Here is a 20,225-nt window from a genome sequence, read left to right as displayed (position 1 = left end):
CAAGTTCCGAGCTTTGGTAATAACATTCTGCGCTATTTGTGAGCGAACTATTGAACTTGGACGGACGTCGGACACTACTTGTAGGATACAAAGAACTGGATGTCTAGCAACTATAAGTAGTGTTAGTCCATTTTTCAATTTTTGTGACTTATACCACTTGGCAGCCAACCCGCCCACATGTCATTAAACTATTCCATTTTTTTATTCTGAAATATGTTTAAGCAAGTTGCGTGTAAGTTTGTATGAAGTGGACTGTACTCGTCCATGCAGCTCGCTTGACAGTCACTGAGCTACGAATATCTATACTACGTTCCACCATTCGTTATAATACTCCAAATCCCTTTCCCTGTTAATGAGTGATGTTTCTCTTTCTGTTAAGAGCTTACGACAAAGACCAAAATGTTAGGCCTACTCTTCTGTAGCTTGTTGTCTTTTAGCAAAGTTAGCAATTGAAGCTAAAGAGAAATATGCTATTATTACGAGTGCATGCGTAAACGTGTATATTATTTAAAAGATAGTTTCTTGTTCCGTCTGCGGATTTAAAAAGCAATTGAAACACATACGTAACTGCGAGTTCTCTGTAGTGTGTAAAATGAACATAATATGCGTTATCCAATTTAAATTTAATGGGATTTTTCATTCTAACTTACTCATTTGTACATACATTAAATGTGTTCATTGAATACATTAATAAATCGAAAAATTATTTTTTCTTATTTCTCCATAAATCAGGTTCCAATAAAATTTAATAACATTACCTAATATCCTCAGAATATACGCTATCAGAAGCGTAGATTTAGAGAGTACAAGAATGTATCTATTGTTTTTTAACAATATGTATAAATTCATATCCATCCTTTTACTTCAAATAGAGGTAACAACTTCTTCAATGACTCTTTGTATACTTCACTCAATTGGAGTGTGTCGCTTTCTTTAGTCATCTTTTCGAGATCAGGAATCTTGCTCCTGTCCACAAAAACGATGTTGCGACACACGATTGTACTGAGCACTGCGTAAAGACCTCTAGTCTCTAATTCTCTATTAATCAGAGCCATCGTGGGCTGAAGATGTGGGTGCTTCAACAGCGCCAGGATCCCGCAGAGTGTGTTATAGTATTCCTGTATCATCAGTTCGGAATGTTCTAGTGCTTCAGCTGATGCACTCGTATGAATGAAATACTGCAGATCCACGGCTGGCGATGTCCAGTAAGTCAATTGGAAATCAACAAATCTGGAACAAAATATGAATACCTAGAAATTAATTATTGTCGCATTCTTCAACGAAGCATGAAGCTTGTATTGACAATTACTGACTATAAGATATATAACATATTTGTAAAATAGAAAACGAATATATTTTCTTTATGGCTGCTATAGCTGGAAGTAATATTTGTAAGAATAGAATATTGGAGAGGAAATTATGCTTATACTGGTTGAGTTTTATGTCCACCGACAAACTGCAAGACTTCAAGGGGTGATTCCTGAGTGAAAATGGAGCACAGTATTTCATCCAAGTTGAATCTTTTGTACACTACTTTTAACACATGAATATAAATAATTGATTAAATGGCGATCTTACTCGTGTTAATTACGTAAGCATGTGCGGCTTACAGCTGTTTCGGTGCTACTTGACACCATCCTCAGAGCCTTCTGTGTCTCGGCGCCATCTCAACTTCGCTACCTGTTGTGTGGGTGCGTTCGTGTGCTGAAGAGTTGTGTCAAATAGTGTGTGTTCTGAAATTGATCTGTGTGTTGATAATTTGATTAGGGTGTGTTTTAGTGTGTCTGTATATTTCATATTGTTCTAGTGTGTTGAGTTTTTGGTTTTTGCTTTTTGATTTGTATGTGTAGGATTTCCATGTCTGTATTCATGTTATTGTATGTGTGGTTAGCATTAGTTATGTGTTCGGCATATGTAGATGTAATGTGTCCTCTGGTTATTGCTTTAATGTGTTCTTTGTATCGAGTTTGGAATGATCTGCCTGTCTGTCCAATGTAGAAACTGTCGCAACTATTGCATGTGAGTTTGTATACACCTGTGTGGTTGTATTTATTTGTTTGTGTTGTTTATGTGTTGAGATGTCTTTGTAGTGTGTTTTCTGTTCTGTATGCTATGTTGTATTTTTGTTTTCTGAATGAGGATGCGATCTTGTGTGTGTTTTTGTTTTCGTATATTAGTGTGATACATTTCTTATGTTCTTGTGTTTGTGTTGTGTTTTGTGTTTTTTTGTGTTTGTTGAGTTTTTGTTTTGTCTTCCTTATGATGTTGTATATTATACAATACATCTACATATTCCGAACACATAACTAATGCTAACCACACATACAATAACATAAACACAGACATGGAAATCCTACACATACAACCCAAAAACCAAAAACTCAACACACTAGAACACTATGGAATATACAGACAAACTAAAACACACCCTAATCAAATTCTCAACACACAGATCAATTTCAGAACACACACACTATTTGACACAACTCTTCACCACACGAACGCACCCACACAACAGGCAGCGAAATTGAAATGGCGCCGAGACACAGAAGGCTCTGAGGATGGTGTCAAGTAGCACCGAAACAGCTGTAAGCCGCACATGCTTACGTAATTAACACGAGTAAGATCGCCATTTAATCAATTATTTACAATAATTCATATCACCTTGTGTGCGGAAATGCATAGTTTTCACAGTATATGGCACTGACGACATTCTCTCATAACTTGCAGTGTGCCTTTTGTGTGTTGCAGATAGTGTGATTTAAGCATAGTAGAAGCACAATGGTCAGGTATTCAATCCAGGAACAAGCCGAGATGGTGTTCGTGTATGGCCAAGCAGGTGGAAACGGTCGAGAGGCAGCACGGATGTACCGAGCCACGTACAGCCCAGTTACTTTATGGTGACAGCTCGTCGACGCGAGAGAGGAGAATATTCCACTGTGGGAGGGAGACCGATCCGAGATGGAGGGAGCTTCTTATAAATGGAGGGAGGGAAATACAGTCATATTAGAAATGAAGTCTCTCTCGCACGTTGCGGCGTCTGCATAATTTTGAGCTCCTGTCACTGTGTTCACTTCATACTCCGGAACAATAGTCACTAATAAACACTAAAGAAGTAAACTAACATGGAAATACAATGAGAAGCAGTTCGGAACAATCGTCACTAATAAACACTAAAGTAGTAAACTAATGGAAATACAATGAGCAGGAGTTCGGAACAATAATAAACACTAAAGAAGTAAACTAATGTGTAAATACAATGAGCAGCAGTTTGGAACAATAATAAACACTAAAGAAGTAAGCTAATGTGGAAATACAATGAGCAGGAGTTCGGAACAATAATAAACACTAAAGAAGTAAACTAATGTGGAAAAACAATGAGCAGCAGTTCGGAACAATCGTCACTAATAAACACTAAAGTAGTAAACTAATGGAAATACAATGAGCAGGAGTTCGGAACAATAATAAACACTAAAGAAGTAAACTAATGTGTAAATACAATGAGCAGCAGTTCGGAACAATAATAAACACTAAAGAAGTAAGCTAATTTGGAAATACAATGAGCAGGAGTTCGGAACAATAATAAACACTAAAGAAGTAAACTAATGTGGAAAAACAATGAGCAGCAGTTCGGAACAATCGTCACTAATAAACACTAAAGTAGTAAACTAATGGAAATACAATGAGCAGGAGTTCGGAACAATAATAAACACTAAAGATGTAAGCTAATGTGGAAATACAATGAGCAGCAGTTCGGAACAATAGTCACTAATAAACACTAAAGTAGTAAACTAATGGAAATACAATGAGCAGGAGTTCGGAACAATAATAAACACAAAAGAAGTAAACTAACGTGTAAATACAATGAGCAGCAGTTCGGAACAATAATAAACACTAAAGAAGTAAGCTAATGTGGAAATACAATGAGCAGGAGTTCGGAACAATAATAAACACTAAAGAAGTAAACTAATGTGGAAAAACAATGAGCAGCAGTTCGGAACAATCGTCACTAATAAACACTAAAGTAGTAAACTAATGGAAATACAATGAGCAGGAGTTCGGAACAATAATAAACACTAAAGATGTAAACTAATGTGGAAATACAATGAGCAGCAGTTCGGAACAATAATAAACACTAAAGAAGTAAACTAATGTGGAAATACAATGAGCAGGAGTTCGGAACAATAATAAACACTAAAGAAGTAAACTAACATGGAAATACAATGAGCAGCAGTTCGGAACAATAATAAACACTAAAGAAGTAAACTAACATGGAAACACAATGAGCAGGAGTTCGGAACAATAATAAACACTAAAGATGTAAACTAATGTGGAAATACAATGAGCAGCAGTTCGGAACAATAGTCACTAATAAACACTAAAGTAGTAAACTAATGAAAATACAATGAGTAGGAGTTCGGAACAATAATAAACACTAAAGAAGTAAACTAATGTGTAAATACAATGAGCAGCAGTTCGGAACAATAATAAACACTAAAGAAGTAAGCTAATGTGGAAATACAATGAGCAGGAGTTCGGAACATTAATAAACACTAAAGAAGTAAACTAATGTGTAAATACAATGAGCAGCAGTTCGGAACAATCGTCACTAATAAACACTGAAGTAGTAAACTAATGGAAATACAATGAGCAGGAGTTCGGAACAATAATAAACAATAAAGAAGTAAACTAATGTGGAAATAGAATGAGAAGCAGTTCGGAACAATAGTCACTAATAAACACTAATGTGGAAATACAATGAGCAGCAATCGAATCATTATATTTAACAGTTAATCACTAATTAACAATGAAATATACTCATGCGGAAATACCGGTAATGTTCATCAGTGCTTCACTGTTACCTTTCCCATCCTCCTCATCATCATCATCATCATCATCATCATCATCATCATCATCATCCATGTGAATGATAGGGCGGCCTTCTTCTCTGTACTTCTTTATTTTCCTCAAATACTGCAAACTTTTGGCGCTAATGCTATGATGCTCCATCACAATTTTTCGATTATTTTGTGTTTTTTTCCAATGAAATCCTAATTTGAAAATAACTTTCCTTAAAGTCAAGATACCTCCCTGAAAGTCGATAGTCTTTCAATTTCAATAATATATCTATTTTTTTAGTGTGGGCCGCTATTTCTGTGAAATGTAGAACTCGTGCTTTGTTTCGTCTTATGACAGCTTCATTAAAGTTGTCCACAGTTGATTTCGGCGCCGATTGTCAATGTCTTTACTCTCCCTTATTATTTGGCTAACACAGCTCTCAGACAACGGTAAACTCTGCTACAAGTTTCCCAACATTTGTTACGTTTTTTCTTCCGACGCTATCTTCATAAACCGCTACACATTGCTCACGACTTCTCGCGACTGCGAATGCATACCCGACCTTTCAGTTTGCTTCTAACAGGCAGCATTTTCACAAACAGAACATAGCAGTGAATCTAGACAATAAACACTACACACTAAACAATAAAAAACAGAAGCACTACAACTATTTAACTAAATGAAATGTACGTAACAAATGCTGTAGTGTTTACGTGTATAAACCTCTTCAATGGGAGTGAGCACCCGTATCAGCTGTTCGTGTAGCTGCGCTCCCGGTCGGAATCCGGCTTGAGTGGTCGGGATTAGATTGCGGTTGCGCATGCAAAGGAGTACAGGGATAGGAACAAGATTATTATATAAATTCGGTAACATACGGAGCTGGTGTGAGTATTATTAAGAGAAAAAGAGAAATTATATAAAAATTCTGGCGCCTGGGGAGATTTCTCGGATTACTACAGTAAGAAGAGGATACGAAATAAACTAAAGGATGGTAAAAAATATATCAGATATTCTGTACGAGATGCGAAGAAATGATTAATAGGGTTAAAATTTTCCAATAAATTCCCATTACCAGGAAGATAGGTACAATGACGGTCAACCACTACTGTAGTATGCCATTAAGATTTGCAGAAGAGACAGAAGGGATTACAGCAGCACCATTGATATCATCTCAAGAATTATCACCACCATCATAATATGAACAGGATTTAATAATAGTAATAATAATAATAATGATTAAAATAATAATAGTAGTAATAATAACGATAATAGTAATAATATTATAGGAGTGTTATGTAATATGCATTAATATTATATTTTATATTATATTATATTATATTATATTATATTATATTATATTATATTATATTATATTATATTATATTATATTATTATATTATATATTAATATGGCTTATTTTATATAATATATATTAATAAGATATTATTATTATTATTATTATTATTATTATTATTATTATTATTATTATTATTATTATTATTATAGTATATTCAAATGTATTGAACCCTACTTTAACCTAAGGTATAATAATAATAATAATAATAATAATAATAATAATAATAATAGACTAATATTAATAATAATAGTAATTACAATATATTATGACCAGAAAAAGCTGCCTGCTAAAGGATGCACAAGAAGGAATGTTGTAGTAAGGGAAAGAGTTCGGGGTAGAAGAAGGTATCAGATGATGTACAAAATGAAGATATAAGTATGGATTGTATGCGGAAACTAAGAGGAAGGAAGAAAATAAGGAAAATTTGAGAATACTGGGTTTGCAGTAAAGGACCTGTCCTTGGCCTGAAAGCTACATCGGCGACCGCCACGACTGTTAGCAATTTTTTCTTTAGGTATTACATCTTCTGATTAATTGCAGTTTTATATTATGTTTGATATATTTATTTTTTTTTGCAGTGTTATCTTATAATTTTTATGTAAATATTTTCCTTTCCAACTTGACCTACACGTGGCCGTACTCGGGTTATGTTGTGCAATGGCGAAGCAATGTATCCATTACAACACACAAGCATACCCATTTTCCATGAGGTATTCCAACTTAAGGAAGTAGCAGCCACTTTGTTTTCCAATTGTATGCCTTAGAGCAGTGGTCGTCAACACTCGCTGAAATGGGTAAGGAGTGTATCGGAATATGCACCGTCTTGCAGAAAGGAGATGGAGAAAGCATACCCGCCAGCAGTCACGGATGCACACTAGTGCAATGTCTTGCCGCGGGTAAAAGAGACAGGACCGAGAGTGCACTGTGCTGATGACCACTGCCTTAGATTTCACAATTAAAATCGAATAACGATATCAGTACTGTTCAAGGATTTTCTTCTTTTTTTTTTTTTTGTAGGGCTATGCATATGAGCCATATCATGATGGAAACCTACTGTGAGCTGAAATTGGCAAGAAATACAGTATGTCGTGTATGGGAAAATGTGAAATAAAATTGATATAAAATTATATCAGGGGTGAAAATATAATTATTTACGTAGCTTCCCCATACAAGTGAATTTCGACGCGAGTACGGGAAAGAAACTTAGGTTCTACTAGTAGTTACGTATAATTTTGTTAGCGCACGGAAGTACGGAAACTGTATTTGAATTAATTAAATTCAATAACTACTTATTATGGGATATATGATGTCAATTGCTGTCTTTCGTAGGATTGTGACGTTACAGGTGTTGGTATTCAGGTCGTTATACTGTCTATTTTTAATAATGGCTGTATGAACATCTAATGTTAATTTAAGTTATATAATAATGCAACAATTAACTCTATAAGATTAGCCTTTCTCTTCTATACAATATCAAAAGATGTTACATGTGACGAAAATACGAGACATATCTAAGATTCTTTCCCTTTCTGGAGTAAGATTCATTACTTTGCATAATTTTACTTTAACTTTAATGTTAGAAAACAAATCCTCAGGCTGCAGTGTAAGTCTTCGTGTTCCTGCGACGTACAAGAGAGAGGGAAAAAGAATTGGGAAATAGTAATTTCCTATGTCTATTGTGACTTTTTTTAAATTTAGATGTGCTACTGTCATTGAATTATTTGAGTTTCTATGACGCCTTTACAGTACATGTGCCGAAAAGTGAATCGTAACAGTGTTTTTCGGTAGGCCTACACATACTGGAAAGTCGAACTTAAAAAAAAATTGTAATTGAAAATAGGCTACTACTTCTCGTGTTGGTGTGATAAAAACGTTATTTTAGTTCCAATACGATATTTCAACGTTAAATATTTAAAACGAGTGTGTTTAATGGTCTCAAATTTATCAGTAGAATAATCTTATATCTTAAAATAATGACTGCGTGGTTAATTGTTGCTTTACCAGAGTGAAAACAGGAAAAATAAGTATAATGTCTTATAATGTAGAACTAACCTGACTTCCTCGACTTCTCCCGTGTCGTCAGAGTAGCGGAACATCATGTTGTTGAGCCACAGATCTCCATGACAGAGAACATTGAATTCTTCGTCGTTTCTGGTGATTGCTTTACGCCATTGTTCCATCACAGTGTCACGGATGTTGTGTAGCTTTTGTAGAATCTTTTCTCTATAATCTGGCCATGTTTCCACTTCTTTTGCGACTTTATTGACATTTTCTGCAAACATTTCCCCTATTCCTATATCCTTATCTATAGAAAATATGTTATCCATGAATGGTTCAAACATTTTAGGATCATTTTGGTACAAAACCAAGGAAGCTGCATGAAAACGTGCAATCGTTTTCATGACAAGAAGACAGTGTTTCAAATCTAGACCAGATGTTCTGTTGTCTGCAAGTCGGAAGCCTTCAACTTTTAGATCTTGCAATACTATTGACGAAACGGTTTCATCCGAATGCGAATAGAAATATTTTGCAGCGAAAGGCTGGTTACTTATGGAAGGCACCTCGTTCAGTAAGTTGTACATTGCCGGGAAGACGATGGCGAAAGCAGCCGCTTCCTGGATGAACACATTCATTGCACCTAAAACCTGCAACAATGATAAAAACAACTTTAATTTACAGCAAATATATGCTACAGATGTTGATTTTGTGAAACGTGACTATTATGTTCGGTAATGATAACGTGAATTGTGATTGTGATATAATGCTTTGCAGTATTTTACAGATATTTCATTTTTAATTGAAGAAAAATAGGCTACACATTTTATAGAAGTCTTTCTATATTTCATCATCATCGTCATCATCAATTCTTCATGGAGCAGGAAAGTCTTCTGTTTCGGCCTACGAACTAGCCGAAATAGACTAGATTCTTTCCGCATTCTCCTTGGACATCCAAGAAATCTTCTTTCTGCTGATTTGTATTAAAGTCTGTAGCAGGATGCGAGATTGGCATCCTTAGCCTAATATATCCTCATTCCCTGTATTAAATGACTTTCTGTTGTAAACGAGAGAGATGCCTAGGACTAGGAGACATTCCAGTTATTCTTTTTAGGCTTAGTATACGAGTATTTACTCTGGTCACGAGCGTTGCGCAGAGCTAACTCAGTGGTAGGGCTGCCACCTCTCTGTACCTGAGCAAGCAGGATGGTTGTTCGGGTTGTCTTCTCTAGACGAGTTGCCTTTACTTGGGCAACAGAGCCACGTCTGCCATGTATTATGCTTGTTGATACACTGGAGGTATTTGATTTAATTCTTACCAAGATCATTACCACAATGCATATTAGTATGTGGCTGCTGAGTGATCCCAATCAATCTTCATCAAAGGGAAAGAATATGAGTAACTTGCATATTTAAAATTTGTTATAAGTGAAATAATTCGTAATAGAAATTATAATAATAATTTGAAGAAAACGATGCACAATGGAGAAGTTAATAGCGGTCAATGATTCAAGATCGTCGAATAAAATGTATTGAGAATCAAAGTGAACCGTGAATTTCATTTGCTTCAGTGGAATCAATTCATATTTACAATCTTACCATTCCGTTTCTCGACTACATTCGTTCCGAGATTTCCTCACTGCAGACCAAAGTAAAACTACTTGCAGATTATACGTGGCATGCTGGCAGTATCCACCGATGCCCTGATTTCATGTGAAAAATCATTATTGATTGTGATTCCTGAGTCTACAATTGTGACAGTAAAACGAAGTACAGACATCTCAGTGCATCTTAGTTACACACTACAGCGAGAAATATGTAATGCGTTTGTCGAGCTATGGAAAATGTTTTTCCTTAACACGGAGTAATACTCGAAATAAGGCATAGCTGACATTGGTCGACTAGCAATGTTTTGAAAACACAGCTACCCGCACCACGTCGTCCCACAGGTAACCTATCCGAATTGTAGCCTATAAAATTTATATTAGGTGAATACAATAAATTGAATAATAAAATTATTAATAGGAAGTCAGTTTAAGTTTGTATAACTTTATTTCTATCAGCTCATACCAAACTGCATTCCGTATGGCGTAATAAAGTTTGTGTTTCAATTATCTATATAGAGATAGCTTCACTGTGTGGTGACATTTTTCCCGCTATATTGTGAAGATGAAAGCATTGCTAGCTGTCTCCACACATAGTTCAGGTCCTTGGTGTAATGTGTTACGAGTCTAAAGAAGATAAGGCAAACAGGAAGCAGTGTGAAGGTCATGTTTTTTTTCGGCCACCATGGAGTGGTTTATCACAAGAGGAAGTGTTAAAAAGGAATACTACTATAGAGCGTTCGGAATTTAGAAAATACTATTGGGTATATAGGCGTCTTCTTATTGGACACACTCCTGTTTGTAATATGACTAAAATAAGTTATTTACACATTATTTTCTAACCTTATAAAGTAACAAATTAATACAAGTACTTTTGACTATAATTATTTATTTACTGTGCCACCTTCGCTTGGCACAGTAAATAAATAATTATAGTCAAATATTAACAACTTATCGGCATATTACAACATGAAATTAATACAAGTACTGTTAAATAAGCATTGCTTCAAGTATAAACGCTTTATATTTTTTATATATATTAGTTTATTCGTATTTCCGATAATCGAATGAAGGAATAGATTTACTTCTGTTGTTTTTTAAATTTATTTATTTTTATTTATTTATCTAACTAGCTAGCTAGTGAGTACAAATTAAATTTATAAAACAAAAGTGTTTCTAATCACTACCGTAAGAGCCAGGCTCGTGTACGGTGTGGACATAGCCAATAACATAACATAAAATTTACAAGGATAGTTCACTAAATACAGTAAGTAACTTAATTCAAACCAATAAATAACACACAAGAGCAAAAAAGAAAAAAAAAGAAGAAGAAAGAGAAGCATTGCAAATATTAGTACATTTAAATATGCATCCATTGCTCCGGTATCATTGGGAAGTATTTTTTCGCTTGTAAAATGGTTCTGTCTAAGAAAAGGCAAAGTTTCACAAAAGAAAATTAGAGAAAAAAGTTGTTATGTATTGTAATGCCAATTATGAATAATGTGTTAATTGTAAATTCATTGGTAATTAATTTAATTGTAATATGAGCACTTACGTATTAGCAGCCTTAGAGCAATGAGGCCCGACGAATTTATTAAAAATTACGTACCGGTAGGCCTATTCATAATTTAAAACTTAACAAAAATAAAGTTTCTAACCACAATATTTGTTTACCGTTTTTGTTTGTCACTGTATATCGTAATGCTTAATACTAAAAAATTAATTACATTTTTATAGTTACTCTAGTTTGTGTGGACAGAAATTACATTTTAGCTGTGTAAATAGTATTTTAACTGCTTGAAATTCTGTTTTAAGGTGCCTAAATCTATGTTTTTAGTGCCTATGTTGATAAAATCAGAGCCTATTTTAGGTGCCTAAAAGTTAGTTTTTAAGGGCCGTATTCATAGAATTCTTAGCGCGGGCTTTCTGTGGATGATCAGCGAACTAAGGTTTTTCGTATTCATAAATCAGTATAATCTATATGATATCATATGAATCCTGTTTAGCACGCTCGTAGCCCGGGCTAGCGAAATGTCTATGAATAGCACCCTGTGTGCCTAAAAATTCCAAGTCTAGTTATAATCAATATAGTCTGCGCGTCTCTCTTACGCTACCAAGTCACATGTGGGGGCAATACCTGGTATCCCGTCGAATGGGGAAGTACAGCTTCAAATTTCGAAAGTAATGCTTTTCTGGAAATCTATATATTAGTATTTATTTCATTTATTTGATTAATACTATATTCTGCCGCCCGGTAACGTTTCAAAATAAAAAAAAAAACAGGATGATGTTATATCATACAATCCATGGGCATTGGACAAAATACAATAATTTGATTTGTTACTACAGTCGAATTTAAGTAATAACTTATATCAATATACTGTGCAACGGTGAATTAACTTTACTTTGTAAGTTGGTAAAAGTACTAAATAAACAATACTTAAACAATAAAGTATTACCCTGCCGTCGAAAGGTATGATATGGTCGACTGTCTCTTTGGTGAGGTGATACAAAGAAAACACTCCATATAAATCATTAACACTCTCTGTCAACATTTATTAATAACACTTTAGAAAGATGGAAGTGAACCAAGGTCTCCAGTAAAGTATAATCACTGAGAATTCACCAACGTATAGACACTGGCTTGCCACTAAATGTGACTGGACTGGCATTCGCCATTATACAAACTAGTAACGCCATCTGTAGGCCTACTCATAGTTTGTAATTATTAGTAGTTTGCTAGACAAGTCCCAACTTGTCTGATATAGTAGAAATCACTATTACACAACCAATGTAAAACCCTTGACGAATGCCAACTTATTCTTTCATACTCCTTATGAAATCAAAATCCTTCTATGAATCCTAATAAACTTAACATTACTAACATATGAAAACCTGTTTAGCTTCCTGGTATGCCAGTCTCGAAACCAACTCAATAATGGTCTCTCTTCGACACTCATACCTCTATATACACACAGCGTACATCACCGCAGCTCGGTTACGTTTCCGCCTGTAGTAAGTCACGAACCCCGTTCGAACCCAGACTACATCAGTCCACGTTCCTCCCGAACTGGGTTATCCGTGGTCCCCTCACGGATAGTCGTAACACCAACCCACAGCTCTCCCAACTGTGGTCCAACCTTCCTCAACGAGTCGCTCCCCAAGACTGAACTGTATGTAAATTCTCCCCCAGAAAAACCGACGCTAATGAATAATTAATGCAAAAATGACCAATCACATTCAAACCCCAAGACACGTGATAACTAAATTAGCACCTTATACGTGAGGAATGAGAGAGCAATAATGGCGGAAATAAAACAAGCTATCTAAAGGAGAAATAAAGACTAAAAATGGACAAGAAGTGAAGCCACCTATGAAAGGTGAGGGTAACTAATAATAAAAAGAAAATAACAAGAATAGAAAAGAAAGAAAGAAAAGGGAAAGAAAAAAATGAACATAGTGTGCCGAAACTAAAACGGCACTACTGTACTACGCAAAAGTAGTCACATATAACGGAAATCATCATAAAATTTATTTTCCTTTCAATAGTAAATGAAAATACCTTAGCATATATTTCTTGAGACAAATCTTTTGAAGCTTTAACGATGATCGATATTTCTTCTGTTTCAGACCCTCGCTTAAATTTGACAAAGGCTCTGTACATGTCACTTCCATAATTGTCTCCAACTGCTGTCGCTGCCTTCACCTCGCTAGAAATTACTGTGATGTTTTCTTCTTCTGCAGATCTCAGAGCGCTCTCAAAGAAAGCAGTATTCAACCATTTCGGCTTAGAGATCTCGTTGCTTCCTGCCATGCTGCCAGAGTACGACTTTACCTGAAATAAAGTAAGTGGATGTGATAATATGATAATCACTTCAATACAAAGTAAAATTTTGTTGCTGCTGATTCTAATTTGAGAGGAATTTATTCAATATTTATCTTAAAGAAATTTAATATAATCATATGTATAACCATTAATAGATTAAAGAGCCAATTAGCTATTTATTAGAAACTTATGTTACTTTTCTCCAACCAGGAGATCAACCGTGAAAGAAATGTGCTTATTATTGCATCATCTATTTGAGTGAAGCAGATAGATAATATCATCGTTATAACGTCAGTTTGAAAACCATGCGCTCTCCTGTATATGTTATTTCCTATATGGAGGGATTAAAAGACCAGGAGATTAACAGTGATCTAATTATGTAACTAGGATAGTATAAATATGCGTGTAACAATGTTATTGTTTGTCCTGTGAGGGCGAGCCAATAGAGATACGAGTACCCACGTGTGTGACCTTATGACATCAACATTCATTCACAGCATTACCCCGCTCCGTTTCATTCCGCAGAGACTTTCTCGTGGTTGGAGCACAGTACAAAGGTGGCAGTGGTTTCAGAATTGCTTATGTCACATATTTTGGTAATGGTTGTGAATGGTGACAAATTACACCAAAAGTATTGCCTACATTTCCTCTATAGGAGACCTATGATGGAGCTACAAACAGGCTAATTACACTAGAATGGAACAAATTAGGTTACAAAAATTATCTCTTTGCTGAAATTAAGATAAAAATCATGATATGTATGAGCTGTGCGTACGATGTCATGATTTATAATTGCCAAATGCAGTCGCAATGTATACAGAAAAATACAAAAATATTAAAGGTATGTTAGCTTAAATATGACAGCAAAATATTACATAGGCTAATTCAGCCATGAGATTAACAATACAGGATGTACAGTGAAACCCGTCCAAAGAGGCCATCTGAAGTTACCTTGTAAAATGATCGTTTTATCAGGTGGCCGCTTGATTAAGGGCCCTGAAAAAAAAAAACTTGTTTCGTGAACAATTGTAAATGTCTGTGAGTTCATATTCCGGAAGAATTGAAGGCAGTCTATTTTTTCCATTCTTCATTAACATTGGTTGCAATGTGACCTCCTTCACCAGACACAGAACGAAATGCAATGTTATGCCGTTTTCTAAAGCACTCTAAACACCCATTACTAGCAACAAAATTGCTTACATTGAGTTCTTTGGCAATTTCAAAAGCTTGATCTTGAATCATAGGCCCACTTTCTGGCAATTTCTTCGCCCTCGCACACTTGAACCATTCGTAAACGAAATCGTTCACATTACTAAAAACAGTTCTCTCTTCCTTTTTGGTCACCACGCATATTTTTCTCCCATTCTTTTAATATTTCATCTTTATTCTTAATTATATTGTTTATTTGTGTCCTTCCAGATTTGAATATTTCTGCAATGGGCCTATGGTTCGGAGTGGAAAGTGACAAAAGAGTCATAAACCCTGCCTTTGCGGTCATTTCATTTAAGGGGTCACCTGGCCAAAAGGCCAATTTTCTCTGGAACCAATTGGATTTTCCGGCCGGGGTCGATTTGGATTGGAACCTGACTATATCAGTCACTGTCCAACAAAAAATCTTTTCACGGATACTATCTGACCTATTTTTACGAAGGTTAGAGGACAGGAAGCAATATCATGAGGACAATAGGTAAGTGTACAACAGTACACCCTCCATATCATGGGGTTAGTTGGTTACTGTTTCATGACTCTTTTTTTCACTTTCCATTCCGACCCTGCAGAGCTATAAATTCTTACTCGTTTTTAAAGGATTGACACGCGGACTTTTTCTATCGAAAATGTCACAGTATGTTTTAGATTGGTAGTTAACCATTCGAATTTTTTTAAATTTATTTTTCCTCCTCTTTCCATCTTTCTCTATTTGGACCACCTTTTACGAATTTTATTTTTCTTCTTTTCATTAAGTTGATTGAGAGGAACTGCGAAGTTAGTTTGAGAGAGAAATCATGTCTAACAATAAATCTAGAGTGGTGTTAAATTTAGAGGATTGAAGAAAGTGAGAAGGGAACATCTGCGAAAAAAAATTGCAGAAATATTCAAATCTGGAAGGACACAAATAAACAATATAATTAAGAATAAAGATGAAATATTAAAAGAATGGGAGAAAAATATGCGTGGTGACCAAAAAGGAAGAGAGAATCTGTTTTTAGTAATGTGAACGATTTCGTTTACGAATGGTTCAAGTGTGCGAGGGCGAAGAAATTGCCAGAAAGTGGGCCTATGATTCAAGATCAAGCTTTTGAAATTGCCAAAGAACTCAATGTAAGCAATTTTGTTGCTAGTAATGAGTGTTTAGAGTGCTTTAGAAAACGGCATAACATTGCATTTCGTTCTGTGTCTGGTGAAGGAGGTCACATTGCAACCAATGTTATTGAAGAATGGAAAAAATAGACTGCCTTCAATTCTTCCGGAATATGAACTCACAGATATTTACAATGTTGACAAAACAAGTTTTTTTTCAGGGCCCTTAAGCGGCCACCTGATAAAACGGTCATTTTACAAGGTAACTGCAGATGGCCGCTTTGGACGGGTTTCACTGTACTGGAAAAAAAAATTGTCCGATATCCTGAAATACTAAGCTTCAAAATGAGAAGGGCCATTCCTTAAAATCCGTTCAGCCGTTTTTCCAAAATTTCAAAATGTGGAAAAGAGCTTAACAAATTATAAGTATAATTAGGCTATATATATATATATATATATATATATATAGGGTGTTCCATAATTATAGGCACAAATTGCAGGTGTGACTAGAGGACAATGAAAGAAACCAAAAGACCTCATGAACATAGGTAGAGAAACCAATAGTTTCCAAAATATATAATTAATGTGGCCACCAACTGAATATGCCTCGTATATTTGCAACCACATGTCTTCCTTTGCAGAATTAATGGCAGTACGTACCTCCATTTTTGTAACATGAAGTACACGAACGTCTGAATGATGTTCCTCTTTGGGAAAGACAAATGCTGTGGTACACGAATTACGACACACTGAATAGACACAAGCTTCCACAACACGTGAATCGGTCATGGCTTACCAACATCATGGCCTCCGAAGTCCCCCGACTTCAATCTTCATTTCTGCAGTTTGTACCTACATTTGTGAAACACCTTGTATACATTCAGCAGGCGTAAATTCCATATCTCACTATCTCGCTAATAAGATATTATTACACAACTACTTGAATTCGGCGCGAAGGGAAATATCACTGTCGGAATGTGGTAGATGTAGCAATAGAGGATAAATATGAACGTCAATATGTGAATATTATGAGCTTCAGTCCCACTATCGTTACCACAAACATAAGCAAAATCACTATCGCCAATTTTGCCAAGTCCATCGCCGTCTTACCATCAGCAATACATTCCCTTTATTGCCACTGTTGTTGCACGTATTCTGTTACAAGAAATCACTACTAACCTTCGTATTGGAAGAAATCTTCACTTTCCTCTTGTTGCGAAAATAACCTGATTTTTCTTACGATGTTGTATGCATTACAAGTCGTTCTCTTCTAGCGTTATCATTATATCGTGTCGTTATCTTTCTACGTTGTTCACTGATAAGTATATGCTATTTAGGAATTACGTAAAAATGGAATTTTTTTAGGGAATGAATTCGAGAGTTTTATCCAGGTGACTTGTAACGCCAATGTAGCAGAGATAGCCTAACTTTAAGGAGCATTTCAGGTAATCATTGGCGAATCCATGGTCTTATCTCCCCAAATGTGATCTCTAATGACCAATTCCATCAATTCTAGGTAATATGGTAGTTGATACAGTATCGTTATGTAACCGAAGGTTTTGACAAACCTCGCACAGTATTATTTCAGAAATGATACATAAATTTACGTCGTTAACATTTTCTGTAGACCTCCGGAGTAGGAACTAAGGAAGGAACTGGTAAAGTGGAGTGTTGCATTGTATGAGACAGAAACATGGACATTATGGCGAAGTGAAAAGAAACGACTAGAAACATTCGAAATGTGGATATGGAGAATAATGGATCTTGTGAAATGGATAAATAAAGTAAGAAATGAAGTTCTGCTGAAAAGAGTGGGTGAAGAAAGAATAATGCTCAAAGTGATCCCGAAGAGAAGAAGAAATTGTTTGGGTCACTGGCTAAGAAGAGAGTGCCTACTAAAGAATGCACTCGGAGGAATGGTGAATGAGGAAAAAAAGTTCAGGGCAGGAGAAGATATCAGATGATAGACGACATAGAAATACCGTGTCTGTGAATCGTATGCGAAGACAAAGGGGCAGGTGGAAAAGAGCGAAGTTTGGAGAATGCTGGGTTTGTAATGAAGGATCTGTGATATTGGACAGAGAACTATGAGTAAGTGATGCAAGACCATCTAGTAACTTTTGGAGAAATTGAAGGTTAAGTGTGGATTAGTTCAGTTTTGACTAGTCGCTGCGTCGTGGCAAAATTCGTTCCGAGACCCCTCACTCGTGACCAGACTATAACGGTTGCTGGTACGGCCTGACCTGCTTTTATGACCATATCATAACGGATGGTTTGTCCTGGGTCTACGACTGCGACCCTAAAACGGTAGCACAGTCACCGTTATGAAAAACGCCCGTCTCCAATAGCAAATAAAACCTGTCAATCGTAAAAGCATGTGAATATTATGTTGATCATTTTCGACCACCAGAGAGTAGCTCAACAGGGATAAACTGTCCGACTGGTTACTCAGTGGGATTCTCTGAAGAATGAGAATAATTGCATAATAGTAATTAACAGATCCATCAGAACAAAATGTGGCACATGTATTCTAACTTATCTAGAATTTTTGGAAACAAAAGACTCCGCACGAGTTCAACACTTCCCTTTATCCCCAAACGCCAGATTCAAGATAGTACTGAAAAAGGATGAAATCTCAGAACATACAAGAAATAAACTAATGCAACAAAGTGACTAACGACGATCTCAGAAGATTTTGAAACATTGTTTCCAAATGCGTTAGCTATAAAGGGGGCCTGTTTTGAGGAGAACTAGATTATGAACTAAATAGCTAATATAGTCGTGCACAACCGGTTACGAAAAATATAAATTATATATTGCTATTGAACGTCTGGTAGTAGTCAGTATGCAAAGCTCTTCCGTCTCGCGGAGTATCTCAGTGTTCGGTTTAACGAATATTCGAGTTGTTTCTCATTCTTTGGTGTGGACGTCAAAGGCAGACCACATTGAGCCATGCACCAGTTCCAAGAGTCCTTGCAAGAACGCAGTTATCATCATGTAGGCCTACCATTTAATTGATAATAACTTCCCCGTTCATTACATTCAATCAATCATCGAATCATTGATTCATTGATTTATTCATTCACTAAATGAATAATAGATCCATTCGTTCATTAGTTTATTGATTGATTGATTGATTGATTCATTCATTCATTCATTCATTCATTCATTCATTCATTCATTCATTCGTTCGTTCGTTCGTTCGTTCGTTCGTTCGTTCGTTCGTTCGTTCGTTCATTCATCTAGGTATTACAGTTTGGTATCGGCAAGAGCAACAGCATGAATCGTGAAAATACATGCATTAGAGGTTGAGTGTACTTTTATTTTTGTTAATAAACTCTATCTTCTTGAAAATTATTAATGAAATAATAATCCAGCTGTTTAGAGGAACTGAAAGGCATTTATATTAACAACTACTGTTTTAGAGGTATGCATTTTGAGTTTAAAGTGTAAATGTTACACTAGAATGTGTGTGCTTATTTGCTCCTCTTTTTAGTAAGTAGGCCTAATTTTAATTTATTATATTTTTGCATTTCTTTACCCACCAGATTTCTTATTATGCATTATAATTATTTCCTTTGTTGTTACTGGTGTCCATTTGTTCATTTATGTATTGGTTATGAAGATAAGTTATAAAAGTGGCTAATTAAAAGTGTAGGCCTATATCAAGAAAACATATTTTTTAATAAGACAAAGTAAATTTTCTTCAATTTTATTGTTACTCCGTCTATGTGCTCAAAAAACGCCAGTTTCATGTACGATGAAGTGCTCCTGGTGTTCTATCTAGCCTGCAAAACATAAGGGGTAACCGGTTGAAATTCGAACATTCGGTCGGATGCCCGACCTTGACGGATGCTGTCTGACCGGTCGAATCTAAACCGGTTATAAGCCCTGTTCTGCAGCTCTCTACTAGCTAAGTTAGTTTTTTCAGCTACACTGCATAAAGGAACACGTTCCACTAAGTACGCATGCGCGGGAATAATATCACAAGCAGACGATACAGCTTAACAGAAAATGTGCATGTCACAAGCGTGCTACACCACTTGCCCACATAACTTCTCTATATAACGGGAAGTTACGTAGGCAGGGTGGCTCTCTCGGTTGAAATATTTAAAAATTACATTAAATTTATAGAATGAAGAAACAATCCACCATTGGTGTTGCGAACACGAAAAATATTGTTTAACTGTTAGTACGACAGTGAATAATATTTAAACGAACAAATCCTTTATATTTCCCGCTGACAAGTTGTCATTGACCGATGGTTTTCAAATAAATTATGAAGCTATCGTTTTCAACACAGTAC

General features: G+C 35.6%; 1 protein-coding gene across 1 annotated transcript; it reads right to left on the bottom strand.

The window, feature by feature from the left end:
• Positions 1 to 604: 604 nt before the first annotated feature.
• On the bottom strand, positions 605 to 17,238 carry LOC138705982 (uncharacterized). Its single transcript, XM_069834832.1, has 4 exons — positions 17,099 to 17,238; positions 13,358 to 13,630; positions 8,249 to 8,841; positions 605 to 1,230 (listed from the first exon to the last, which is right to left on the bottom strand). Exons 2-4 carry the CDS (start codon positions 13,607 to 13,609, stop codon positions 846 to 848), a joined length of 1,230 nt encoding a protein of 409 aa, XP_069690933.1. The 5' UTR covers positions 13,610 to 13,630; positions 17,099 to 17,238; the 3' UTR covers positions 605 to 845.
• Positions 17,239 to 20,225: the final 2,987 nt, after the last annotated feature.

Source organism: Periplaneta americana, chromosome 9, assembly GCF_040183065.1.
Source record: "Periplaneta americana isolate PAMFEO1 chromosome 9, P.americana_PAMFEO1_priV1, whole genome shotgun sequence".
NCBI lineage: Eukaryota > Metazoa > Arthropoda > Insecta > Blattodea > Blattidae > Periplaneta > Periplaneta americana.
Note: the sequence above shows the minus strand (reverse complement) of the source record. Positions and strands in the feature narration are given on the sequence as shown.

Bases quoted from the DNA above. Each gene is read 5' to 3' on its own strand.
- LOC138705982 (XM_069834832.1), bottom strand. From the start codon at position 13,609: ATGGCAGGAAGCAACGAGATCTCTAAGCCGAAATGGTTGAATACTGCT. The intron at 8,842-13,357 runs GTATTTTCATTT...TCATTGTTGCAG, and splicing joins CTCAAGAAATATATGCTAAG to GTTTTAGGTGCAATGAATGT. The intron at 1,231-8,248 runs GTTAGTTCTACA...ATTTTGTTCCAG, and splicing joins GGAGAAGTCGAGGAAGTCAG to ATTTGTTGATTTCCAATTGA.